Raw genomic sequence first — 22,282 nt, 5'->3', positions numbered from 1 at the left:
ACGAGACTTAATTATGGTGGGCCATATATTGTTCCCTGTCCTTCTATCAAGCCCCACATGAAACTTTTTTCAATACTTTGTCAATCTCCTGAACCTGATTGTCATCCTTTCCTTCAATTATTTTCCCCATTTCAGACTGAAATTTGTACATCACATTCATTTAAAGTGTATGTCTACATGACATGAAATGGTCGTGGGTGGATGATGCCGCGGTCCAGGAGTCATACAGTTTGGCCAAAATCTAACTTGGTCACCCAATAAAATCACATCTCATCCAGATACACTGTTCCCTGTAGCAAACATAGCAGGACAGCAGTCTTACTCAGAATTTTGACAATTGCAGGTCCAAGAAGAATTCTGTGGCTCCACACCATCATCAGACCTATTTAAAGACATGCAGGTTAGGTGAATTGGAAACTTTCTAATTGTCCAGGTCTCCCTTGCAAAAGAGATCTTGATCTCAATGGGACTAACCTGGTTAAATAAAGGTTAAATTAAATTAAAATGAAATGCATCACCCCATTATTGTTAGCTCTCTCTTTTTTGATTACAAATAGCTCTTCTCCATTTTGGTGGTTGCCAGGGCTCTGTAACATCCCAACAGTGACTGCAGAGGGGTGGAACCAGTCAGCCACGAGTGTGCAGTCATACACTCCGGTCCATCAGTATTCAGATAATGACATTTGTCATGTTACCTCTGTACTACACCACAACAGAGCTCAAATAAAACAATCCAGATGTTAAAGCAGTATTGACTTTTATCTGGAACATCACATTAACCATTTAGGGCTTAAAAACATTTTGATACAGTCCCTCCATTTTCAGGGTCCATAAGTAACTTAAAAAACTAAATATAAGGATTATTTTTAATACATCCATCCATCCATTTTCTTCCTCTTCATCCGGAGTCGGGTCGCGGGGGCAGCAGCTCAAGCAAAGTCACCCAGACCTCCCGATCCACACACACCTCCCCCAGCTCCTCTGGGGGAATCCCAATGTGTTCCCAAGCCAGCCCAGAGACGTAGTCCCTCCAGTGTGTCCTGGGTCTTCCCCGGGGCCTCCTCCCAATGGGATGTGCCCGGAACAGCTCTCCAGCGAGGCATCCAGGGGGCATCCGTAAAAGATGCCCGAGCCACCTCAACTGGCTCCTCACTATTCCAATCAGGGTTGTTTTTTAGACATTGTGTGGATACACAAACATTTTTGTGGCCTGCATTTCCATCAATTATACAAAAACACAAATAGTGTCGTACTATACAGTAAATCTGTCTGGGGTAAGCAATTCTCAAAACCTGAGTGTGACTGTACAAGGAAGAGACAAGTGTGGGAAACCACTAAGACACCGAGGATTTCTCGGCTTCTGCGGCTATGACTGGAGAAACTGTGCACTGTGCAACTTGTGATTTTTACATCAGCAGTTAAAACAGCTTCATGGTAGAGCAAAGAAGAATTTTCATACAAGAAAACAACAAATCTAGGATTGTCTCCCATGTGTCGCCTGGCATACTCAAACCTGAAATTTCACATTGTTTAAAGAAAGCCACACCACAAGGTAACCATTGCCACACTTCTGTCACAGTTGTGATCCACTTTTCATTGTTTACAACAGCTCCTGGACATCCACATAACCACACATCACAGAAGAGATGGCGTGAATGATGTTTAATTTGGCCTTGAAGATGAAGAATACACGTAGCTAACTTGTGCCACAGCACAGCTGGACGGTAAAGTCTCACATTGTGGTGGACACGCCCCGTCTTTATGACGTACACTATGGAGTTTAGTGAGACAGATCTGCTGCTGACAGTGGCTTACCTTTAAATTTCAGGTAGTCACAGGGGGCGTGTCCTGGCTCGCCTGCTCTCCGACCCCCTGGCCCTCCAGTTTCTACGCCTACAATCTCGTGAAGACGGCGTGTGGCTGGGGGCTTATACTCCTACAAACACACAAATACATCATCAAGATCCAGGAAATAAGAATTCATCTTTTTTAAGTGGTAAAAAAGCAACAAATGATCAAATAATCTAGTATTCCCCATAGACTGTATTTCTACTGGACAAAGTCTGTGTAACCTCAATCATCGATTTTCTATGGAAGAAGAAGAAGAAGAAGAGCCTTCTTCCAGGTGGAGCTTCATCTGAGAGCATTAGTTTCCCGCTTGGTAATCACCAATACATTTTCACAAAAGCACATGACAGAGGTTTTATACTTTGGCTTTAATCTTTCTTTGATTTTGTGGTTTTATTATTGCCGTATCTATCTTATTGTGCCATTTGTCATTTTCTGCTCTGCTATGTGTAGTACCTATGCCCAAGACAAATTTCCCTGCAGGGACAATAAAGTATATTTGATTTGACTTTTTGGAACTGACCTTCTTCACGTCCTTGTTCTTTTTCACCATCCACAGACCATCTGACAGCTTGTCAAAATACTTCCTGGCTTTGGGAGCTGCATCGAGCATGTGGCTGGGAGGAACCCCAAGAACCTCCACAATCTTATTCATCTGGTCCACCTACAGGCACCACACACACACACACACACACACACACACACACACACACACACACACACACACACACACACACACACACACACACACACACACACACACACACACACACACACACACACACACACACACACACACACACACACACACACACACACACATTAAAACAGCCTCCTGCTTCAAACACCATGCTGAAGGAAAAGACATTCAATGATTCTGAACACGCTAACTACAGTGTGACACATATGATCAGTGTCTGTGCATGTATTCATGCACACATCTTCTCTTCAAACAAATCTGTGGAAACTCCAGAAGTGAGATAAAAGGAAACACAATGTGTTACCGGCCTCCCCAGTAACACTGTGCATCAGGTGCAGCTAAACACACCCAGCCTAGTTTATGAAACCAGAATTAAAGCTAGGGTAGGTAACTCTGTTCAGAAACACTTTTTCTTATATTGGGTGAAATGGTCCATCAATCCTAACAGTAGTCAATACATTATGTATTCAGAAAAAGGAACAAAAAAATCAGACATCTGTAGCAGCTGTAGGATCAATAAAACTCCGACCAGTGTAAACCCTGCTGTGCGCTCTCAAAAAACCAATCAGATGCCTTCATGTCTAGTTCTTCCTGCTCGCGTCACCAGGCTCAACACCCATCTCTGTCCCTCCCTCCTTGCATGCACACTCATCTCATTTCACCAAAGAAGTTCACTTCAGTACAGTGGCAGAGGGAATACAGCAGAAACTACCACTTCCATCATTACGTTTAACAGCTCACCCCGACAGAAAGCCAAGGAAAGGAAAGCCGGAGGCAGAAAAGGCTGCAATGAAAAAGGCTCAAGATAAAGCAAGCGGTCAGAAGAGAGTCAACATCAGCGCAGCATTTTCTCAGTGGAAACAACTGAGGCATCTGAAGGGCCTGAAAAGTGACATAGAGGCTGCTCTCTTTCTGTTGGACAGGTTTGCTTCAGGGGTATTTGTTATTTTCATATATAATTTGCCAACTTGGCTACGTTTGTAGCTTGTATTAGCCCAAAAGCTAACTTTAGCTTTTCTGCATGTTATTTATGACAAAGATCCTCTGCTCTCCTCTGCCCCGCTGAGTCCCATAGTCAGATGCGCGTACAAGTTTGTGGGGGCGTGGCTTTGGACGGAGCAGTGATGGGGTAGGGGGTGGAACCTAGAGGAGGTGCTACTTTCCAATCGTTCTAGCTCTCTTGCTAGCTCTCCAGGACTACAAACTCTAGCTTTAACGCCATCAGCAGCCACAACCAGCCTCTCACATCTGGGGACCAAGAGGGCTCAAAATTCAGAACGCATACTTGCAAAGATCAAAGGGAAGAAGGTGAGAATTTTGGGTAGCAGTGCAGGTTTCAGTCTGAATGGTGCGGGCACGAAGTGAAATGTGTGAAGTTTACTGCTGTTACCTGAAATTCTTTGACAATAAAAACATTTTAAGACTGAAGCAATACAATGTTGCTCAGCTCACTGGGTTTTGTAAACATCAAAGTCCTGCCAAAAACAAGCACTTTAGACAGGACTTTTTTTTTAATGAAGATGAGAGCTGTCCTGGCAGACAGCTCTCATCCTCTGTCCTGTCAGTTTGAGCTCTTGAAGTCTGGGAGGCGCTACAGAGCTCCTCTGGCCAAAGGTTCTTTCAAAAAATCTTTTATACCAAATGCCGTCACCATAATGAACTCAAAAAAGTGACCACTCCACAAATTAAACCTGACCTGCTTTACTTCTGTTTTATTTGATTTTATTAGATCTTACTGTACGTTTTATTTATCTTACTAGGTCTTATTCTATTTCTTCTTTTACTTCCATGTATACTCAACAAAAATATAAACGCAACACTTTTGGTTTTGCTCCCATTTCGTATGAGATGAACTCAAAGGTCTAAAACTTTTTCCACATACACAATATCACCATTTCCCTCAAATATTGTTCACAAACCAGTCGAAATCTGTGCTAGTGAGCACTTCTCCTTTGCTGAGATAATCCATCCCACCTCACAGGTGTGCCATATCAAGATGCTGATTAGACACCATGATTAGTGCACAGGTGTGCCTTAGACTGTCCACAATAAAAGGCCACTCTGAAAGGTGCAGTTTTGTTTTATTGGGGGGGATACCAGTCAGTATCTGGTGGGACCACCATTTGCCTCATGCAGTGCAACACATCTCCTTCGCATCATCCGTGAAGAGAACACCTCTCCAACGTGCCAAACGCCAGCGAATGTGAGCATTTGCCCATTCAAGTCGGTTACGACGACGAACTGGAGTCAGGTTGAGACCCCGATGAGGACGATGAGCATGCAGATGAGCTTCCCTGAGACGGTTTCTGACAGTTTGTGCAGAAATTCTTTGGTTATGCAAACCGATTGTTTCAGCAGCTGTCCGAGTGGCTGGTCTCAGATGATCTTGGAGGTGAACATGCTGGATGTGGAGGTCCTGGGCTGGTGTGGTTACACGTGGTCTGCGGTTGTGAGGCTGGTTGGATGTACTGCCAAATTCTTTGAAACGCCCTTGGAGACGGCTTATGGTAGAGAAATGAACATTCAATACAGGAGCAACAGGTCTGGTTGACATTCCTGCTGTCAGCATGCCAATTGCACGCTCCCTCAAATCTTGCAACATCTGTGGCATTGTGCTGTGTGATAAAACTGCACCTTTCAGAGTGGCCTTTTATTGTGGACAGTCTAAGGCACACGCGTGCACTAATCATGGTGTCTAATCAGCATCTTGATATGGCACACCTGTGAGGTGGGATGGATTATCTCAGCAAAGGAGAAGTGCTCACTATCACAGATTTCGACTGGTTTGTGAACAATATTTGAGGGAAATGGTGATATTGTGTATGTGGAAGAAGTTTTAGATCTTTGAGTTCATCTCATACAAAATGGGAGCAAAACCAAAAGTGTTGCATTTATATTTTTGTTGAGTGTATTTTATGTATCTTATTTTTGTTTTATTCGTGTGTTTGTATGAATGTTTTATGACTGTTTTTTTGTCTTTTTTGTGCTGGTGAGCCAAAGACAATTTTCCACATCGGTGGACAATAAAGAATTATTCTATTCTATTCTATTCTAAAGAATTAATTTCACAGCCCCCCGATTCTCCTCATCTCCCATTGGGCTCTGCATCCTAGATCCCTTTCCATCAAGGTACATGCATTCACCTGTGTGGCTCCATGTCATATGGTATGGTAAGGTTCTGTACTTGTCTTGGCCCAACATACCAGCCACAGAAGTGAGAAGTGTATGTGGGGAGTCTGGTGTTTGTGGCGGTCACCACAATTTGGTTGTGGGTGTTCCCAAGGGGATTAAGACGCTGGTGTCCTGGAATAGGTGTATGGATACTCGGTAAATAGACAACAGACTGTTACTGTCTTTGTCTGTTTATGTGTTGCTGTCTGTCCTGGTATGTTGTATCATGGGGGTTCCGCATCTTTGATGTTACACATATTACATCACCTCACTCTTATTACTGTCACCACTCATCTTTTGTTCTTGTCTGTCTCTATGTTGTTTTAGTGTTCGACCCTTCCTGATAGAAATTGTATGTTACATTTGAATAAAACATTATAGGCTGTTCAAGAAGGGCAAATGAAGGTCACACACGCACACCACGTTCACCCATGCACTATATGTTATCTGTCTTGTAAGATTACACACACACACACACACACACACACACACACACACACACACACACACACACACACACACACACACACACACACACACACACACACACACACACACACACTCCTGCGTTGTCCTGCGGCGCATCGTCCACAAGACGTACAGCCGGTTGGAGATGCTCCAGCAGATGTAGACATGAATGAGAACTGCTTCTCAGTCTGTGACCATGGGTCATTTACAAAGGAACAGACAGATCATAATTGTATTGTTCGCTTGATAAATGCGGTGTTTTTATATGGTGTGTGATTTAAAAATTTTTTGTAATGCTTCCATGTCCTTGCTGATATGAGGCAGACTCCCACAGCTTTCAAAGGACAGTTCCGTAGCACAGTGGTAAAGTCTCTGACTGGTAATCAGAGCTTTTGTACGGCATGGATTTGCATCAAGTGGGTCATGTGCGCCACCCCCCCACACACACACAAGTAGTGCGATGTGGGTCCACAGGTACCAGGTGGTTTTATTATTATTATTTTTTAATTCTCCACATTGGTGACATTAAGGCATGGTTGTCCATAAATTTTCTACACCTGAATGATAAAAAGACTGAGGTGTTGCTGTTTGGACATAGTGACACTTCCAAAATCAATGTTGATCTGGGTCCCATGAGTCAGTATCTGACACAGACAGCAACAAACCTGGGTGTAAAACTGGACAGTGATCTTAAATTCGATGCTCAGATTAGGTCAGTAGTCAAGTCTAGTTTCTATCAACTTAGACAACTGGCCAAGGTGAAGCGATTTCTTTCACGGCATCATTTTGAGATTTTAATCCATGCTTTTATCACTAATCGCCTGGACTATTGCAATGCACTTTATATTGGGCTGAATCAGACTCTGCTTACTCGCCTACAGATGGTGCAAAATGCTGCTGCTTGACTTTTAGCTGGTGTTAGAAGGTGCAAGCACATTACACCGGTTTTGGCCTCACTTCATTGGCTCCCAGTTCATTTTAGAATTGATTTTAAAATTCTTTTATTTGTTTTTAAATGTCTTCATGGCTTTGCCCCGCTATATCTGTCTGACCTGCTCCATTTATACGTCACCTTCACGCTCACTCAGGTCAGCTGATTTGTCACTGTTGGTTATCCCAAGGTCAAAGAGGAAGCGTAGAGGTGACCGAGCTTTTTCAGTCGTTGCCCCAAAACTGTGGAATGATCTTCCTTTGCACATTAGGCAGGCTGATTCTCTCTCTGCTTTTAAATCTTCTCTTAAAACGCATTTCTTCTCTTTGGCTTTTAATGCAGTTTGACATGTTTTTTTTTGTGTTTCTGTTTTTAACTGTGGTTTATTTATTTTAACTTGCCTGTTCTTGTTGTGTACAGTGCTTTGGTTGTTGGTATGCATTTTAAAGTGCTTTATAAATAAACTGAGATTGAGATAAGCGGTGCGATGTGGTCCCACAGGTACCGACTGGCATTTTTATATTTCCTCCACATAAGCGGTGCGATGTGCCGCGGCTGGCACTGTGTGTTCCTGCCCGAAAGACAACGGCGTGTGCACGAACTCTCGCACAGGGTTCGTAGACTCGGAAGACTGTTTAGGGGTATCAGTGGAAAAGTTGCAAAAGTTTTAGAAAGAAAGCTACGAATTTGAAGGTAGGGAAATAAATGTGTTACAGGAAGTCCATAAGTAGTGGTCAAGTTGGCAAAGGAATCAAAACCCCCCTCAGCAAAAAAATCTTTCAAATATTTCAAGCCTTTATCATACCATGGGGAAAAGGTTGTGTCCAAAGGTGAAGGGGGAAATAAGTGATTGTTCTTAATTGGTGCTAAACAAAGTTTATGATCATGTGCAGCCCAATAATAATACAGAAAATTTGGAAGTGCAAGACCACCAGTCAATTTACATTGTTGTAACAAACTTTTATGAACCCTTGGAGAGTTCTCACCCCATAAAGGAACAAACTGACCTGTCTAGAGAGACAAAGAAATATTCTGGTAGAAAAAGAGGAATGGATTGTAACAGACAAAGTAATTTGGGCAAAATATTAGTTTTAACCGCATCAATTCTACCAATTAAGAAAAGTGGAATTTCATGTCAGATTTAAACTTTGCTATAAGGAGGGTAAAACTGGTAAAACTGGCTGAAAACAAATTAGAACATGAATGTGTCACAGTAATACCCAGGTATTTAAATCCAGTGTTATTTAAATGGAATGGGAATATAGACTGGTCAAGCTTCAAAGTGGCTTCATTCACTGGAAAGCAATCACTTTTTCCCACATTTTTATAACCAGAAAAACAACTACAATCCCCCAAAATTTTCAAGATGGTAGGAGTAGAAGCTACAGGATTGGAAATGTATAAAAAGAGATCATCCACATACAGTGATACTTTACATTCTGAGCCATTGCACAAGATACCATAAACTAAAGGCAAGGATCGTAAAGCAATAGCTAAAGATTCAATAGCAATAGCAAAAAAGCAAGGGTGAGAGAGAGCAGCCCTGCCGTATACCACATCTTACAAAAAATAGTCTGAATGAATGCCATTTGCATGTACACTAGCTTGCAGGGAATGTATACAGAAGATGGATTCAAGAGATAAATGTCTGCGGTACTGCAAAAATGTATTTCCACTCTACTCTGTCAAAAGCTTTCTCTGCATTCAAGGAAATTACAACCTCAGGAGTACAGACGATTGTCTAGCATAAATGAACCACAAGTAGGTTCTTTATCTTTCTTAGGAAGGAGAGCCATAGAATCTTGTGTTAACATCGGTGGTAACGAACCCCGCTCCAAAGATTCTTGAAACACAGATAGAAGCAAAGACGCTCATTTTCTGACGAACACCTCATATAATTCCAATGGAAACCCAGGAACTTTATTAGATTGCATATCTGTGATTGACTTTAATATTTCTGCCAAATAAAGTGGTGCATCCAGCTCCTCTGTGAAATGAGGAACAATGACAGGGTACTTAAGACTGCTGATAAACTTCTTCATTTTGGAAGCATCATTAGGAAATGTAGATGAATATAATGCAGAATCAAAAGATTTAAAAGTGGCACTGATTTCAGTAGGATCAGTGGTAAGAACATGAGAAGAACTTTTAATTTGGGGTATCAGGCATGAGGCAACCCGTTGCTTTAGCTAATGAGCCAACAAACGACAGTCATAGTAAAGCCCCTTGCTGCTTCGAGTTGCTTCCTGTGGCGTCATGATGATGCAGAAATATCTGCGTCAGGTGCACGCAGCAGGGCGCAGAGAGGAGGTGAGAACGCAGCCTGCAGGTTCTCTGCACAGAGGAATCAGAGTGCACAGTTTGGCTGTAGCCAGACTGTGCACTCTGATTTCTCTTCTAGTTTATATTTGTTCTTGTGCTCAGCTGCAGGTCTGCGATCTGAGTTCTGTTACAGTTTATCTTTCCTCCTGTGACCGCAAGATGCGCGTGTGCGCGAACGAACCATCCGTGAGTAAATGTGGAGATGTCTGGAGTTATACTTGAAGTGGACATGTCCTGTCTCTGGCAATCAGTCTATGAGCAGGACTTATGTCCTTTTTTTAACACAGTGATGAGAGAGTTTGAGGGAAGAGTGAGAAACTGCCTGCAGCCAGACAGTTTTCTTTATCTTTCTTTTAATTGTTCACATGTGTGCGCGTGAAGGAACCGTCTGTGAGTGGAATGGAGATGTCCAGACTTTTTACTGGATATGGACATGTCCAGTCTCTGGCAATCAGTCTGTGAGCAGGACTTATGTCCTTTATTTAACACAATGGTGAGAGTTTGGGGGGAGAACAAGGAGCTGCAATCAGCCTTTTTTTCCTTTCTTTTACACTCAACTCTTTTACACTCAAAGATCTAAAACTTTTTCTACATACACAATATCACCGTTTCCCTCAAATATTGTTCACAAACCAGTCTAAATCTGTGATAGTGAGCACTTCTCCTTTGCTGAGACAATCCATCCCACCTCACAGGTGTGCCATATCAAGATGCTGATTAGACACCATGATTAGTGCATAGGTGTGCCTTAGACTGCCCACAATAAAAGGCCACTCTGAAAGGTGTAGTTTTATCACACAGCACAATGCCACAGATGTCGCAAGATTTGAGGGAACGTGCAATTGGCATGCTGACAGCAGGAATGTCAACCAGAGCTGTTGCTCGTGTATTGAATGTTCATTTCTCTACCATAAGCCATCTCCAAAGGCGTTTCAGAGAATTTGGCAGTACATCCAACCAGCCTCACAACCGCAGACCACGTGTAACCACACCAGCCCAGGACCTCCACATCCAGCATGTTCACCTCCAAGATCGTCTGAGACCAGCCACTCGGACAGCTGCTGAAACAATCGGTTTGCATAACCAAAGAATTTCTGCACAAACTGTCAGAAACGTCTCAGGGAAGCTCATCTGCATGCTCATTGTCCTCATCGGGGTCTTGACCTGACTCCAGTTCATCGTCGTAACCAACTTGAGTGGGCAAATGCTCACATTCGCTGGCGTTTGGCACGTTGGAGTGTAATTGTTCACATGTGCGTGTGTGAACGCATCATCCGTGAGAGGACTGGAGATGTCTGGACTTTTTACTGGATGTGGACATGTCCTATCTCTGGCAATCAGCCCGTGAGCAGGACTCATGGATTTTATTTAAACACTTTTGTGAGAGAAGAGCCAGGAGCTGCAATCAGCATTTTTTTTTCTGTGCTCTTTTTTGAGCATGTAGTTTTTACTGCATTGTGTACACGCTATAAAAACAATCCTGCATGATTTATACTGCGGGAACAATGGAACACAGCAGAAATCATAAATTGGCGTCGGATAATTTTGTCTTGTGAGTGTGTGGCTTCCAGTCACGTTGAGTACCGTCCTGTTGCTCTGACTTGCGCTGAAACCACTTAATTCTGCGTCGAGCAGAGGACGCAAACAAAAATTAAACATGTTTAATTTTTGGCGTCCGATTTGCTTCATCCTTTGCGCCCCTCGCGCTGTTGTGGCGCCGAGCTACATCGTCTCTGCACTGGGTTGCTTCCATGTGGCGTCGTCATGATGACACACAACGCAACTGGGAGCAGCCCCAGTGTGAAAGGAGCTTAAGAGCTCCAAATATGTAACAGCACATCCTTAGTGGTGATAAAGTCAAATTCAGCTTGTAGATTAAAAACTGCTTTAATAAATCAGGAGAGGGATTCGGAGAACATCTCTGATCTATAGCACAAAGTGCCAATGAAATCTCATTGAGTGTGGAGTTTAGGGTTTTTGTGGAGTGCACAGAGTAGGAGATCATTTGCCCCCTAAGATATGACTTAAGCATTTCCCAAAGTAATAATAATAATAATAATAATAATAATAAGTACAACATTTGTTATGGTTAAATTCAAGGAAATCATCAATAGCAGTAGAGATAAATTGGCAAAATTTATTGTCCAACAGAAGGAGGGAATTAAATCTCCATGACGGCGGACTTCATCTATAATTTAAAAACTGAATGCTTAAAAAAACAGGTGCATGATTGGAAATTACTTTGGGTAAATAATACTGAGAGTATCATCTATAAAAAAAGCAATAAATTATGGAATAAGACTGATAAACTGGGAAAAAAAGGATTTTTTTTTTTTTTTGAAGGGGGATTACAAGATCTCCAAGGGTCAATAACACCATTCTGTAGCATAAAGTCAAAAATATTTTCGACATAACACATTGAGATAAACTGTGGGGATTAGACCAATCTAATAACGGACCAAGAACACAATTAAGATCCCCACCCAAGATTAGAGAATGTGTATCCAGAAAGGGAAGACTGGGAAAATTTGGGAGCATAAACATTAATCAGAAAAACCTTCTTCTGCAGTAATGTTTTGGTTCTGCCCTGTGACCCGTTTGGCCGTGGGGTTTAGTTCTTGGTTTAACTCTTCTGTTCAGTTATCTGTGATGTCTCTGTCCATTTTTTATGTCTGTGTTCCCGCGCTGGCATATGTTGATCACCTGTTGTGTTGTTTTCTGTTAAATAAGTTTTGCCCTTTGTTTGCCACTCACCTGTTGGTTTCACCTGGGTTTATTTAAGCACTTCCTTGTTTGTCAGTCAGTACCGGTTCATTGTTAATGCTCCCCACTGTCTACTCTGGTTCTTTTTCGTTCATGGGTATGTTACAAAAATCTGTGTTTCTTTGAAGTTTGCTGTGTCTTGATTAAATGATATTCTGGTTTGTTTTGGGAGTGTGTTTTCTGTTGCTCTGGATTTTTTGTGGGAGCTTGGTCACATGCACATTTGAGACTGTTTTGGATTTTTTTTTTTTTTTTTTTGGAGACTGAATAAAGCACCTTATCATCTTTTGTTTTCCTGCCTACAAAACTGGGTTCAACTAGGCCTTGTAGAAAGCATAACAAATGTTCCTGAAACAATGAGATACCGTCCATTTTTTTCAGCAATTACATTTGTGAGTACAAATTGTGATTTCTTATTAATTATGATGGCGACCCCTCTTTATCTAGAGTTAAATTTGCAGCAACAAACCTGACTCACGTATGGACTTTGTTCCGCAGATGTGTCTTCTGTAAAAATACTATGTCAGGGTTTGAGCATTTCAGATGATAAAAAAAAACCTTTGGATCTTTTAATCTGATTACCCATTCCTTTGACATTCCCAATGAAGAATTTGACAGGAGAACCTGCGACTGCAGTGCTGGGAAATCTGTTGCGATCAACCATTCTCCAACAACAACAACAAAAAAAGACTGCACCAAGCCCCCTCCCCCGCCAAAACCTGAATGAAAACTCCAGAACAACAAATTATCAACAGTGGCTTTCAAATGGGAAAAAACCCCACCTTGGGAAATAAACTGATGGGAAAAACAAAGGAAAAGTCAGCAAAAATGCTTAAAGAACTCCTGCTGATCTCAGGATGAATATACAGCAGTCAAAAATACCACTGATATAAGGGGGAAAAAGGCATACTGAAAGTGCAATTAGCAGACCAACCCATTTCACATAAATGAAATTACAGCTCAAAGAGGAGGCTTAAGAGGTAATGAACACAAAAAGAATGTACTTATCTCTAAATTAAAAATGAAATGGTATATACCCAATGTTCAACTCACGGCCAACTAATAAACTGCTCCGCTGCTAAGTGTGCAGAGCAAACAAAGTTAAATTATAATATAAAAAGAACTGAATAGGAGTACTCAAATCTGGAAGTGGAACATGTTGAAAAATGCAAACAAATATATATATTTTTTTTCCATTTGTTTCCTTCAACTCTTCTTTTTCTTCTCCTTTCTCCTTCTCATGGTTTTTACAGAGTAGTTTATATTATAAGCACAAACTTATAATACAATTACTAACCCAAGTGTGAAGGATAATATCCCTATAGGACAATGGTTCATTTATTGATCATCTCAATGTAAAGTATGGCATCCCCAGCAGAACGAATCCCGACAACAACTTCAATTAGGCCGTATTCCGTTTTGCTTTCTGTCTTGATGGTTCCTCATCGTTTGCATAGTTCCCGTACCGTCAGCCTTCCGTCTGACTGTCGTACAACTTCATCTAACCTCCCAAGTCTGACGTCTTGAACGAACATTGACGAAATCTGAACGGATCAATAACTAAAGATCCGATGAGCTGAACGTGACTCGTCCATGTGTGGGATGAAAAGCAACACTGTCATACAGAAACAGCGGCAAGAACTTTTGATCAACTACTGTAACTATTTACGCACATTCGCATGCCGTCTGTGGCTGGAGAGGCTGTGCGCACACACACAAACAGCTGTGCACCACAAATGACTGTGTGCATGTCTGTGGCTGGAATGTTCCAGCCATAGACGGCATGCAAACGTGCGTATGTGAACACATTGTTTTTGTGAAGACAAACCTGGTCTCCTGCAGGTGCTGTGGAGAGCGCATGTTGGCTGCAGAAATGATCACAGGCTAGAGCTCGATCTGACACCTGCTGTCAAGTCACGTCATCATGAATGTTTCATTTTTCTTTTGTTACTTTCAGTTTTATTTCGTTCTTTTATGCGCTCTGGACGTGCAGGCTTTTTGGTGATGGGAGAAGTCCTGGCTCATTCGTCCACTTTTTCTAGACGATTTGTGACTTTGGGACTGTTTTCCTTCATTCAGCTATCGACGTGTGCCGTGCATTCTGGACTCGCACGCCTTTCCAACTCATTATACAACTCATTACCACACTTGAAAAATGTCAGCTACCCATTTTAGAAACACTACCCAATCTAGAGCCCGTGGATCCCCACGGGCAACACACTATTTATTTATTTATTTATGGGACTAAGAATGGTCACTTCTTGCTGCATAAACACTTTTAGCAGAGAAAAAAAGAAGAACAGCAATAGCGTCTCTGTCGCTTTGCTGATTGAACCCCGAAAAGTATATACAAGACCTGGGTCAACAGGTCCTTTCTACCAGTCCACAGGGATCATTCCCATGTCCCAGACTGAACCAAATATTATTTGCAATGCCACAAGAATAGAATCTCCATCCCCTGGAGGAGCTCAGCTCCGATGCTGTAGATCCTTGGAGCTTTGCCCAGTCTCAGCATTTTCACTGCCTTGCAATCTCACCCAAATTTTAATTTGCAGTTCATTGGAAAATCAGGCACAAGAACTCATCACACAAGGTATTTAACATCCCAGCAGCAGTATCAGCATCATACAAGGCCTCAAGGTATTGCATTTAGTCAGATTACCTTTGACACACATTTTTTTAAATCACACGTGAGACAAAGAAATAAACACACAAATAATCAAAAGTAATCAGGAAGTCACACAAATGTTTATGAACTATACAATTGCTGACTTGTTTTACATTTTAAGTAGCACTGAGATAAAGTTTGAGTCGACTGTGTTTCTTACCTCATTACAGCCACTGAAGAGAGGTTCTCCGGTGTGCATCTCCACAAGGATACATCCCAGAGACCACATGTCGATGGCCAGGTCGTAGGGCATTCCCAGCAGGACCTCAGGAGAGCGGTAAAATCTGCTCTGGATGTACTGATAAATCTAAGTGGAGGAGGAGAAGAACAGGCAAGCAGGTCAGTGTTACAGAAACATCTTAAAGAATGACTTTGTTACTCTTTGTTTAAAGTCTTCCCAAAATTAAGTGTTGCCACTGCAGTAACAGTAAGTGTCCACTGTGAGGTGTTGTGCCCACAGCACAAAACTGGGTGTCATTTTCATTGAAATCCAGATTGTCATAACACACTTAGATTTCAGGTTTAAGAACCATCAATAAAACAATGTTTTAAATAAAACATAATAAATCAAAATTCCATCTACAGTCAGGCCAGATGGCAAAGTTCTTTCAGTCATAAATTACAAAAAATGGAGCAGATTCAAGGAGAAATTATACAATGAAAGCAAACAATTCATAATCTTTTATGTTTCGCCATACAGTGACTTTTTCCCTCCAAGACAGAACCTCAGCACTGTCCTTGGTACAGTAAGGACTCGCACAGAAAAACAGTGAACCACAGACTGAAGAATTTTTTCAAACAGCAGCTTCCTTCTTTGATGTGCACATGAGCAAGAGCTCCGTGCTGATCAGTGATGTGATCATCTCCAAACTTCATCCACTGTGGCTCTTTGGGCAAACAAGTGAAAAACAAAACCATGGGGTCCAGGCAGGATTTTCCTAACACCACCATTCTAAAAACAATGTTTATCAAAGATTTCACGGGCCACCGTTCTAAAAAACACTGTTTATCAAAGAGTTCACGGCCCACCATTCTAAACAACACTGTTTATCAGAGTTCACGGGCCACAGTTCTAAAAAACACTGGTTATCAAAGAGTTCATGGGCCACCGTTCTCAAAAACACTGTTTATCAAACAGTTCACGGGTCACCGTTGTAAAAACACTGTTTATCAAAGAGTTCACGGGCCACCCTTCTAAAAAACAGTTTATCAAAGAGTTCACTGGCCACCATTCTAAAATACACTGTTTATCAAAGAGTTCATGGGCCACCGTTCTCAAAAACACTGTTTATCAAAGAGTTCACGGGCCACCGTTCTAAAAAACACTGTTTATCAAAGAGTTCACGGGCCACCGTTCTAAAAAACACTGTTTATCAAAGAGTTCACAGGCCACTGTTTTAAAAAACACTGTTTATCAAAGAGTTCACGGGACACTGTTCTAAAAAACACTGTTTATCAAAGAGTTCACGGGCCACCGTTTTAAAAAACACTGTTTATCAAAGAGTTCACGGGCCACCGTTCTAAAAAACACTGTTTATCAAAGAGTTCATGGGCCACCGTTCTAAAAAACACTGTTTATCAGAGTTCACAGGCCACCGTTCTAAAAAACACTGTTTATCAAAGAGCTCACGGGCCACCGTTCTAAAAAACACTGTTTATCAAAGAGTTCATGGGCCACCGTTCTAAAAAATACTGCAGTTCCTCTTTCTGTCTCCCCCTCAAACTCTGTCATCATTGTGTTATAAACCAGTCACCATTTGTTTTATTATACATCTGTGTAGTTAATAAAAATTATCTTCACGGACGATTAGCTCATGCATGCATGTGAAAAAAAAAACTGGCTGGCTGCGGTTCCTTTAAGGAACCCGGGAGAGGTCACTTAAAGCGATATTTTTTTCTGACAATGGTAATTTGTGTGCACCCTTTCCTTTAATTGAGTCCACGAATTAATAAAACGTGCTCTCAAATTAATAAAACGTGCACACGTTTTCCTGGCCATGATAATTCCTGCGCACGTTTTCCTTTAATTGAGCCCTCTAATTAATAAAACGTTTCGTTCAAAATGAACTCCATAATATGACCTAAATTGCCATCCTCACGACGGGAAGACGCTTCGCCCTAAGCATCCTTTTTAATGTGCTTAAACTCCAGATGATGCCATGCTGGGCAGATGGAGTTCTCTATATATCCTTGTGCGCCCAAACCATGATGATATACCCTGACAAGATCCATTTCTAATGGGGAAATGTATTGCACTGTCACTTGGTTTGTTGGCTAATAGCCAACATTTACATGTGACGACAATATTGAGTGCATGTTTTACAAATTGTGGCCAAGTTTAAGTAGATCGCGTCCTTGTTTTATATCAATATCATTAAATTAAATATCAAATTAAATATCAATTAAATATCATGCTTTGCCTGATTGACTTGAAACCTCACATGTGTGATGATGGTTGGCCCCTGAACACACCTGGCCCCTCTGTTTGCACACTGAGTGCCCCCTAGTGGATGAACCATCAACATGTCATAACTCCATGCATTGTGCGATTTGCTTGAAATTTTAACTGTGTGATGAGCGGTTGCCCCTGTATGCACATGCCCACATCTGGTCACAAGGGCACGCACTGGCCTGGGTAGGCGGTCGTGCGGAACGAGGGCCCGTATATGACTGCTTGCAGTCCTAGTTATTATTATTATTATTATTATCACCACTTTTGAAATCGAAATTTCGGCCTCTTCCCATGCTCAAAAACTCACCAAACTTTGCGAAGACGTCTGGCCGGATCAGAAATTCGATATTATGGGGGTTGCGCACAAGGTTGCTGCGAAATCGCAAAATAGCGCCCCGTAGACATTTTCAAAAACCCCTCCGCATTGGGGTTTTTTCGTCGTAGCCTCACGAAATTCAGTACACATATTTACCATGCTAGGACGCACAAAAAAGTGTGTTACTGTCATGGTGAAATGTCAACAGGAAGTCGGCCATTTTGATTTTAAGTTTCAATATTGAGGTAATTTTTTCAGTTTTTGGCCATTTCCACGACTTACATTTGAACGAACTCATCCTAGGCATTTCATCCAATCGTCTTCAAATTTGGTCAACATCATCAGGACCCAATGGTGATCAAAAGTTATCAAAAGAATGTAATTAGGTCAAAAGGCGTGGCTGCTAGGGTTCGTCAAACTTTGGCGAGCTTTTCGGAGGGCGCCGTTTCACTTCGAATGTCTGTCACGCCCACATACTTAATGGTAGATCCTTCAAACTTGATGGACATGATGAGGGCTCCACCCTGAACGTCTGCATATATTAACTTCCCACCTGCGCCATAGCGCCCCCGGTGGTAACTGGAAATGTCCTGTTTTTACTTTAACAGGTCCTGATGTCACATAATTAATCCAATCAAATTCATCCCACTTCTAAAACATGCAGAACAAGTTGGTGAACACAGGCGATGAATGCTGTGAAGTTATGACAAATGGCGCCCGTGTGGCGGCGTGCCGAATATTGACCTTTCGCCATGAAATTTCGTTCTTCCTTTTGACGGCTTTAATTTTGTCATATCATCATGAAAATTGATACACGTCAAGCACAACAACGTCTTACAATTCATAGGGACGTTGCCCATGAGCGGGGTAAAATGCCTCAATAGCGCCCCCTTGAAACTTTCAAAAACCCCTCCCCATATTGGTTTTTTTTGGAGTAGGGAGATGAAAATTGGTACACGTGTGACTTGCGTAGACGTACAAAAAAGTGTCTGGCACCATGGGTCTACTCCAAACAGGAAGTCGGCCATTTTTAATTTTCTTGTCATTTTGGCGTGATTTCCACATGTATTTGAACGAACTCCTCCGAGGGATTTTGGCCAATGCACTTCAAATTTCTTTCACAGCATCCAGAGACGATAATGATCAAAAGTTATCAAAAGCTTTTCTCTATGTCGAAGGGTGTGGCCACTATGGCGCCGCCATTTTGACCCTTCGCCATGGAACATTATACTTAAACAGGCACTGATGTCACATAGTTGACCCCATCAACTTCCTTCCACTTCTAAAACATGCAGAACGAGTTGGTGAACGTAGGCGATTATCAATGTGAAGTTACGAGTAACGGCGTCTATGTGGCGGCGTGCTGAATATCGCCCCTTCGCCATGAAATTATGTTCTTCCTTTTGACGGCTTTAATTTTGTCTTATCATCATGAAAATTGATCCACAGGTCAAGCACGACAACGTCTTACAATTCATAGGGGCGTCGCCCATGGGCGGGGCTAAATGCCTCAATAGCGCCCCCTTGAAACTTTCGAAAAACCCTCCCCGTAGGGGGTTTTTGGAGGAGGGAGATGAAAATTGGTACACGTGTGACTTGCATAGCTGTACAAAGACGTCTCTTGCACCATTGGTCTACTCCAAACAGGAAGTTGGCAATTTTGAGTTTTCTTGTCATTTTGCCATGATTTCCACACGTATTTGAACGAACTCCTCCTAGGGATTTTGTCCAATGCACTTCAAATTTCTTTCACAGCATCCAGAGATGATACTGACCAAAAGTTATCGAAAGCTTTTCTCTATGTTGAAGGGTGTGGCTGCTATGGCGCCGCCATTTTGACCCTTCGCCACGGAACATCAAGTTATGATAACTCCTTCATGCTTTGCCTGATTGACTTGAAACTTCACAAGTGTGATGATGGTTGGCCCCTGAACGCACCTGGGCCCTCTGTTTGTACACTGAGCGGCCCCTAGTGGATGAACCATCAACATGTCATAACTCCTTAATGCACTGTGTGATTTGTTTAAAATTTTAACTGTGTGATGAGTGGTTGCCCCTGTATGCACATGCCCACATCTGTTCACAAGGGCACCCACTGGCCTGGGTAGGTGGTTGCGCGGAACGAGGGCCCGTATATGACTGCTTGCAGTCCTAGTTTGTTTTATTTTGCTTTATCTTAATTTTTCCCCACTAAAACCCTAAAGAGCATATGTCTGTGAGGAATATTTACTTTATGTTAAACTGACCTGTTTTGGTCTTCTGAAACAGTTGATAGATGTATTTTATGCTAACGCCAATGCTAACATGTTAGCATGTCTATGGCGTTTTCAATGTTAAAGTTAGCATTAAGCTGCTGGCATTTCAGCATGTTTGTGCATTTGTTTTCTGTATAATAATTAATGGCTCAGCGTTTGTTGTCGTAAAAGAGTCAAATGTATTACAAATTATAATACTTTATTTATTTTTATTTATATATTAATAATAATAGCAACAATAATAATAGTAATAACTAATAATGCTACAATAAAATTTTAGAGAAAGAGACATGAGTCACATGTCATTGTGAAATGACCACATAGTTTACAAGTTATACAGAGAATGTTGCACATATAATGAGTCAGGTTACAGTTTTTGATTTAGGTTTTATGGTTAACTGGTTATGCTAATTGCTCATTTGCAGCAACAAAAATACCTCTTTTTCACCATATATTTTATAACATATCTTTCAGTGTTGTTTTATGGCAACTCAGCACTTTGTTAAAGCAATGCCATTTGAAATAATTATTTTTGTTCTTTATTATAAACTGTTTTATTCTTTATTATTTTATATTTCAACACCTAAGGGACAAAAACAACAAACTGCCCCTGCTGCTGCTTTTCTCAAACTATCCCCAGAAAGGAAGAGTCTGACACATCAGAGGAGGTGTTTTAAAAAAGACTCCACAGAATCTGACTGTTTTATTGACGCAGGGAGATCATTCCACAGAACAGGCATGATAATAGAAAGTTCTATGACCTGCAGACTTCTTCATCCTAGGGACACAAAGTAGTCCTGCACCCTGAGAACGCAAAGCCCGGGCTGGTACGTAAGGTTTAATTAGGTCAGCTAGGTAGGGTGGTGCCAGTCTGTGAACAATTTTATAGACTACTAGCAGAACCTTAAAATATGATCTCACTGGGACAGGAAGCCATTGAAAGAATGCCAAAATGGGTGTAATGTGGTTGAACTTTTTGCTTCATGTCAAAAGTCTGGCTGCAGTATGTTGAACCAATTGGAGAGCCCGAATGCTGGACTGTGGTAAGCCAGAAAATAAAACATTGCAGTAGTCCAATTTAGAAGAGATAAACGCATGGATCGGGGTCTCAGCATCAGCCATAGACAGGATGGGACGAATCTTCGCTATATTTCGCAGGTGGAAGAAAGCAGTCCTCGTAATATTTCTAATGTGGAGGTTAAAGGACAATGTAGGATCAAAAATTACCCCTAGGTTCCTCACTTTGTCAGTGTGATGTATGAGACACGAACCTAGGCTAAGCGTTAACTGGTCCAATTGAGGCCAATGTCTCACTGGACCAAGAACCATCATTTCAGTCTTATCAGAGTTTAAAAGTAGGAAGTTTCTAGACATCCAACTTCTCACTGCTGCAAAGCAATCTTCTAAGGATTTTATGTGGATGGGATTACAAGCAATTATTGGCATGTATAACTGAGTATCATCAGCATAGCAGTAAAAGGTAATCCCAAAACGCTGCAATATGAGCCCAAGGGGTGCTATATAAAGGGAGAAAAGCATGGGGCCTAAGATGGACCCCTGTGGAACCCCAAATTTCATGTCATTAAGGTTAGAGGTGGTGTTACTGTAGAAAACACACTGAGAACGACTGGTCAAGTATGACGTCAACCGTGCAAGGGCACTCTCAGTAATCCCAAAATGATTTTCCAGCCTATTAAGTAGAATATGATGATCCACGGAATCAAATGCAGCACTGAGATCTAACAGCACAAGAACCATAGTGATGTCTGAATCCAGTGTAAGCAGAAGATCATTCACCACTTTAGTGAGAGCTGTCTCTGTGGAATGATATTTTCTAAAAGCAGACTGAAGTGGCTCAAAGAGATTATTCTCAGTAAGACAGTCCACAAGCTGTTGTGAAACCACTTTTTTTCCAGAATTTTAGAGCCAAATGATAGATTTGATATTGGTCGCTAGTTTTTAAATACACTAGGGTCAAGATTAGGTTTCTTAAGTAATGGTTTAATCACTTCAGATTTGAAACATTTAGGAACAGATCCAGAAGTTAAAGAAAGATTAATAATTTCCAGCACAGTCAGCCAAAGTGTGGGCCACAGGTCCTTAAACAGTTTTGTTGGTATAAGATCAAATAAACAGGTAGTGCTTTTTGTTGATGTTACGGGTTTCGTCAGCATGCCTAGAGAGATACTCTCTAATTCTGTAAATCTAGGTAATACCTCAGTAATGGCACCCACCTCAATAGTAGGGTGTAGTGGCTGGGTTAAGGCATGCTGGGATATGCTCAACCTAATGTCTTCTATTTTATTCTCAAACTAATCCAGGAAATCTTGTGCTGTAAAAGGACAGCAAACTGCAGGTGGTTGTCCCTGAATAAGTGTTGCTACCATG

General features: G+C 41.6%; 1 protein-coding gene across 2 annotated transcripts in view; it reads right to left on the bottom strand.

Moving 5' to 3' along the window:
- Window positions 1–22,282, bottom strand: part of dyrk1b (dual-specificity tyrosine-(Y)-phosphorylation regulated kinase 1B) — a 229,835-nt gene that overhangs the window by 24,266 nt on the left and 183,287 nt on the right. For both annotated transcript variants that reach the window (XM_034173932.1, XM_034173931.1), the window contains 3 exons: window positions 15,032–15,178; window positions 2,372–2,512; window positions 1,816–1,936 (listed from right to left, as the gene is read on the bottom strand). In XM_034173932.1, the coding sequence (XP_034029823.1) occupies window positions 1,816–1,936; window positions 2,372–2,512; window positions 15,032–15,178 (409 nt within the window). The remainder of the gene's footprint in view (window positions 1–1,815; window positions 1,937–2,371; window positions 2,513–15,031; window positions 15,179–22,282) is intronic.

This window comes from Thalassophryne amazonica, chromosome 7 (assembly GCF_902500255.1).
Source record: "Thalassophryne amazonica chromosome 7, fThaAma1.1, whole genome shotgun sequence".
Classification (NCBI taxonomy): domain Eukaryota; kingdom Metazoa; phylum Chordata; class Actinopteri; order Batrachoidiformes; family Batrachoididae; genus Thalassophryne; species Thalassophryne amazonica.
The sequence above is the reverse complement of the archived record's forward strand: the minus strand, read 5'-3'. Positions and strand labels throughout refer to the sequence as shown.